A 6,476-nucleotide genomic window follows, 5' to 3' on the forward strand; every position below is an offset into this window, starting at 1 on the left:
TGCCTGCAGGGCACAAAATCAATAGAGCGAGCTTTGTTCAGGGCAGACTTGGCCCTGTGGGAGTCCTGGTGCTTCTCCAGTGAAGCGTGTACAGCAGTGACAGAATTCCATGCTTACGAATAGGGGCTGCTGGCAGTGCTTGGCATGTAGAAGCCTGTGTCCTTAAAGGTCAGTGACTTGCAATCAGAATAAGGAAAGGAACATGCAAAGAGCAATAGCAATGTTATGGTGGGAGTTCTGCACCTGAGAAGAATGCTGCTGTGCCTGATTTTGAGAAAGTTTGGAAGACAGGCACTGAAAATGAATTGGGGCCTAAGATCCTGAAGAGCACCATCTGTTTAGCATACCCAAAATGAGATTAAAGCAAGATCAGAGATCTTGTACAAACATGTACTGGTGGTGGGATGGGGTTAACCACACAGCAGGCAGAGGTGAGGACTTTCAGTCCAAAAGCAAAGCAGGTGTAAAACTGGCTAAAGTCCTAGTCTGGATGTTGTCATGTGGATACAGCATATTTTGTATTCAGCCTGTGTAATCAGTCTGTTCTGGATTTTACCATTATTACTGGTCAGCACTTCCTAAGACCCATCTGACTTTTACAACCACTTTACAATTTGCTTGGGAACTCAGCTTCCCATCACTTCCTGTCCTCACCAGTTCAGACTGCTGATATAGCTCCTGGCCTTCCCACCTGTCTCACCTTGTGCCTCCTGAAGGCCTGGCCCTGGCACAAGTAGGATGCTCGGGCTGCTGCTTCTGCTGTGTTCACTGACATCAATTATTCAGGGCTAAGAGGCAGAACGAGGGGGCTGTCACTGCAGCAGGAGGCAAAGCTGCTGTATAATTCATGTAGCCTACTTCATTCATAGGGCATTGCAGTGGTTGCCCTGTAGTGCCTGGCCATGGTGACTGTGGCACAAGGGGATGGCACGCAGGATGCTGAGGGGAGGAGAACAACTGCAGTTCTGTGCTCTGGAAGGGCACAACATGAGGACAGTTTCAGGAACCAGACAAGGAACAGGGAAGGACATGTGGGACTGTGTGCACTGTGCACAGGTGACAGTTGTACGGAGCCACGCAAGGCACTGTGTGACTGCCTCAAGCTGCACCAATGCCAGCAAGCAGGGGTAGAACATACAGATGAACAGTGTCCATGTGTCTGGGCTTAGAAGGGAAGGTCCAAGTGACTGCTGCTTTGCTGTGGGAGCCCACTCTGCAAGGACACATGCAGGCACACTGTGGTTGGGAATGGTAAGGGTAAATTTTACAGGCTGAGTGCATGAGAGTGGATTGTGAGTTTGTGGGATGCTTGTTAGTTGTATGTTTGAGTGCAGCCCCACATATGCTGGGAGTGTGCTCTGCATATGCATGTACCACTTTGGATGCACAGTGTGTGCATGCATGCAGACAAGCGGGTGGGTGCACACTGTGCATATGCATACTGGGTGTGCATACACTGTGTGTGTCTGCGTCTGGTCTCTGCATGTTGTGCTTGTGTGCACAAGAAACAATGCCTTTACCAGCACCCACATAGTACAAAAAACACAACCCAGAACTTTTCTGCCTCTCCAGTTATCAGGACTGGTGTTCAGTAGTGAAACATACATGCAGATTTACTCCCTTGATTCATAGGCAGAGCAGATTCACATATCCTTCAAATAATAGCATGGGAATTAAGTTCATGTAATAGCTGTGGCTGGATGTCAAGCTCCTCAGCCACTCACTGAGACAGGCCTTGGGTCTTTCCTGATCTGGATCTCCTGGTGTGTGCGCTAGTCCACCTTTAAGTTCACTGGTGCATTGCATGCACACCCACACAAGGACCCCACCAGTAGCTGGCTCTAGAGACACTTGGTGTTGCCAGCTGCTGTTGCCATGGGCAGGGATGCCACCCACTAGATCAGGTTGCCCAGGGCCTCATCTAACCTGGTCTTGAACACCTCCAGGATTGGTGCATCTACTACCTGAAAGGAAGTTGTGGGGAGCTGTTGGTCGGCCTCTCCTCACAGATAACTAGTGATAGGACTAGAGGGAATGGCCTCAAGTTGTGCCAGGGGAGGTTCAGGTTGGAAATTAGGAGACATTTCTTCTCAGAAAGAGTAGTCAGGCATTGTAACAGGTTGCCCAGCGAAGTGGCGGAGTCACTGTCCCTGGGGGTGTTTAAGGAAAGGTTGGATGTGGTGCTTAGCGACATGGTTCGGTGGGTGACATAGGTAGTAGGGCAATAATTGGATCAGACGATCTTGGAGGTCTCTTCCAACCTCAATGATTCTATAATTCTGTGCTTCTCTCTGGGCAACCTGTTCCAGTGTCTCACCACCCTTACAGTCAAAAATTTCCTCCTAACCTCTAATCTAAATCTCCCCTCTTTTAGTTTAAAACTAGCTCCCCTTGTCCTGTCATTATCTGATTGAAGTTTCTCTCCATCTTTTTAATAAGATCCCTTTAAATGCTGAAAAGCCACAATGAGGTCACCTTGGAGCCTTCCCTTCTTTAGGCTGAACATCTCCAGCTCTCTCAGCCTATCTTCAGAGGAGAGGTGCTCCAACTCCTTGATCATCTGCGTGGCCCTCCACTGAACCTATTCTAACAGCCCCACATCCTTCTTGTGCTGGGGGCCCCAGACCTGGATGCAGGACTCCAAGTGGGCCTGACAAGGGCAGAGTAGAGGGAGCCTATCACCTCCCCCCACCTGCTGGCCACTCCTCTGTTGATGCAGCCCAGGATGCAGTTGGCCTGGGCAGTAAGTGTGCACTGCTGGCTCACACTGAACGCTCCTCAAGTCCTTCTCTGTAGGGCTGCCCTCACTGAGTTCTTCTCCCAGTCTGTACTCATACTTTCTGGGTGATTCTTTCTGCTTTGTGACCCATGGTCTGCACACAGCTTCATTTTGCAAGTGCCACATATGGAAATCCTTGCCTTGCACAGGAGATTGAATTAGGATGAGGCATGGTTAGCTGTGAAAATAGGCAGCTTTATTTCTTGAACTAAGTATATTTGAGTAAGTAAAACTAGAGGAGAGTGGGCAGGACAGAGCAGGCCTTTGGCACTGAGGCTGCCTTTGAATCACCAGATACTGCCCCCAAAGAAAATGGTTATAGTACACTGCAGCCTGCACTGGATCATGCTCAGCCTGCTGCTCAAGCATTATTTCCCTTTAGGGCATACAAGAGCTCCTGCACCCGACTAAAGAATTCTGTGAGTTTCTGAAGTGGAAATGGGCAGGAGTTAATCTTGCTTGCTTTTGTTGGCCTTGGCCTCTGGAAAGAAGTGGAGGCAGTGATAAAATGACTCCAATCCCGTGATCCTGGAGAGGATCGTACTGATGTGTGCAGTCCCATCTGTACCAGGATCCATTCGTAAAAGTGCTGAGTGGAGGTGTATACTCCAGGCCGACGCATTCTACCACAGCCTGTCCCCCAGCTGGTCACACCAACGAGCCAGAAGTAGTCAGCAGTGTTATCTTTGCACACGAGAGGACCACCGCTGTCACCCTGCAGTGGAGGAGAGAAGCCTAAGGTGTTACTAGGTGTCCGCTGTCAGCAGCAGAGCTGGCTCCTCTCTCCCAGCTCCTCCCAGAGCAGTATTCACAGCACAGAAAAGGTCTGCTTGGGTTCTGGAGCCTACAGTGGCTTTTCTGGGAGGAGGTCGTGGGCATGGAAGGTAGGTCTCTCTCTCTCTCCCCTATCTCTTGTGCAACAATCCCAGCTGTGGGAAGAAGGGTGTTCCAGGTGTGGGTCTACCAGGCACCAAGAACATTGCATGGGCTCTCTGGGCAGAGCCTTGGGGATGTGGGACAAGGGGGGCCTGGGCAAGGACCTGCAGATGGGAAAGGGGAGGTGAGCTGTGGAAGTGGTGGGGACCCAGAGCTAGAAGGGTGGTTTACATGTGCTGGTGTTTGTTTGGGCTACCCACGTGGCAGTGTGCTGACTTGTAGCATGCTCCTACCTGGCAGGTGTCGATGCCACCCTGCATATAACCAGCACACAAGTTGTGGGTCTTGATGGCCCCTCTATACCACCGGCTGCTGTTGCAGAGTTTGAGGTCGATGAGATTGACCATGGCCTCCTGCAGGATATCAGGAGATCGTCCAGCTGCGAGCAGATAGAGGAATTGGCACCCGGCAACTCATTGCCAGTTCTTTCCCCCCTTGCCTACGTATACCCCTTCCCTAAGTCTTGGCTTTGTGTCTTGAGAGGCACTGTGCTGATGTATCCCTTCAGTCTTGCTTTGGGAAATGGGTCAGGCCCATCTCTCTGTAGGCGTACTTCCCCATGGCTTTACCCTGGGTTGTGCCTCTGCCATCAGGGAAGCCCAACCCCTGTCTCCCCAGCATGCTAAACTTTCACTCTGGACAAAAGTGTTTTTGGGAACTCACATCTTTCCACTGTGGAACCCCAACCACTGATGTAGCAAGTTGACAGATCTGACACTCTCAGCGAGGCATCAGGCACGCAGGCAAGTTGTATATAGTAGCTGCACCAGACAGGTTGGTCCAATTCCAGCAGTGCAATGTCGTGCCCTGATTTGATATTTCTATAGTATTCATGCATCACTAGCCGCTTAATATTGCGCACTTCAACCTCAGGGCCCAGCTGAGACAACCGGTTGGCACCGACCACCACACGCCACATCGTGACATAACTGGAAGGAGATAGAGAAAGGGGTCAGAGGGAGGCAGAGCCATGTCCTGTAGCAGCCCAGCAGTTCCTCTGCTTTGTGGAGGAAAAAAGGAAAGCAATGGTATGAGGGCCGTGATAGCCCTTGTATGCTTTGGGCACAAGGAACATTGACGTGGAAGCTGCTAGGAAGCTTGGCGTGAACCAAGCCTTCTCACAAGCAGTCCCTCAGCTGGGTTTTGCAGTGCCCAGGCACTGGCCATATTGCAGGGAAACAGATGGGCCCTTACCTTGCATTTTCGAAGCAGTGTGCTGCTGTGAGGACCCACTGTGGGCTGATGAGGGACCCTCCACATACATGCCCAACACCTGAATACCAGGGATTCTGGATGCTGACGATCCAGGGCCAGGCCCCTGGCTGGGCATTCGTGCCGCCCACGACGCGCATCATGCCATAGTGATCAGCCATAGGGCGGAGCCCGCAGGTCCTGTAATCAGAAACTCTTTACTGCCTTGCTCACCTTCCCTTTGCTCTATTCATGCTGAATGTGAGCCACCTTCCCTCCCCATGAGGCACAGTGTGGACAGTGGGGCCCCTGGTTGTCTCTGGCCATGCCCATTTCTGCTTTAGCCCTGTGGATGAGTTGTGCCAGCAGCCTGGATGCTGGTGAGGAATCGAGCTTCCCCCATGGGGTCTTGGAAGCTGTGCTGTGGTACAGGGGACAAGGGGACATCCTCCAGTGAACTCCATAAGGGTCCCCCCAGGCTCCCTCCCAAAGCCTCAGATGACTCACCCACAGTTTCCTGATGTGCCTTGCACAAGCCAGCCCATGGCCAGCAGCAGGAGGAAGGGCAGCACATTCATCACTCCCAATGGCAAGCGGCAGCTGCTCGTGCCCTGGGCTTGTTGCAACCAACACAGCAACCGATCGTGGTGTGGTGCCCGCGTTGCCCACGGAGCCCTCAGCGCCAACACCGATGTCACAGAGCCCCTGGTTCCGGGTGCTGGGCACGGCTGTGCCGGTGCCACCTGGGTGGCTGCATAGGGGGGTTCCAGGCAGGAAATGAGGTGGAAGCTGGGCTTGGGTTCAGCCCAGCCCCAGACAGACACCCTCTTAATGCTCTTCTGGTGGCAGGAGCGTGTGCAGGCCACATGGCAGGCACAGCTCATGGCTCCAAGCACCGCCTGCTGACAGCTAGCAGGAGACACCAAAGCATGATTTTGTAACCTTTGTGGGAAGTTCACTGCCACCCTGTTCTCTGCAGCTGCTTACCAGCAGGTTCTCCCCAAAGACACACACCAGAGAACATAACTACTGTAGACAGTATGCATGTCTGAGCACTGTGGAACTAGGCTGGATACAGCTGTGGCAGATGAGCAGTGAGTGACATGCAGTTTCAATGAATCCTATGATGCATGCCATGTCCATGCATGATTACACAGATGTGTTGATTTGCCTTTTGGTGGTTTCCACTCTGAGTGTGCACATACCAGGCATGTTTGCACTCTGAATGGGTGCACTCTGTATCTATGTACACACATCGTGTGAGTGCACCTTGTACACATTCATTGTGGCATCGGTGATTTGTGTGTGCAGACTGTGAATATTCATTCTCAGATTAATGTGTGCATGCCATGTGTGCCTGCTTTCCATATTGTACAAGGGATTTGTATGTGCACTCTGTGCACATACAAATTGGTAGTTCTGGTGTGCAATGTGTATTGGTGTGTGTGTGCTGACGTGCAGTGTGTTTGTGCGTGTGTGTGCATTGGTGTGCAGAATGTGTGTGCATGTTAGTTTGAGGTCATACTCTGTGTGTTGATGTGCAGTCAGGCTGTGTGTGTGTACATGTTGG

General features: G+C 51.7%; 1 protein-coding gene across 1 annotated transcript; it reads right to left on the bottom strand.

Annotated features, from left to right (window-relative positions):
- Positions 1-3,140: 3,140 nt before the first annotated feature.
- Positions 3,141-5,679, bottom strand: LOC116485356 (acrosin-like). The gene is made up of 5 exons (XM_032180648.1): positions 5,414-5,679; positions 4,910-5,107; positions 4,379-4,644; positions 3,949-4,094; positions 3,141-3,494 (listed from the first exon to the last, which is right to left on the bottom strand). The coding sequence occupies exons 1-5, from the start codon at positions 5,482-5,484 to the stop codon at positions 3,141-3,143; spliced, it is 1,035 nt and encodes a 344-aa protein (XP_032036539.1). The 5' UTR covers positions 5,485-5,679.
- Between the last annotated feature and the right edge of the window lie 797 nt (positions 5,680-6,476).

This window comes from Aythya fuligula, chromosome 1 (assembly GCF_009819795.1).
Source record: "Aythya fuligula isolate bAytFul2 chromosome 1, bAytFul2.pri, whole genome shotgun sequence".
Lineage (NCBI taxonomy): Eukaryota > Metazoa > Chordata > Aves > Anseriformes > Anatidae > Aythya > Aythya fuligula.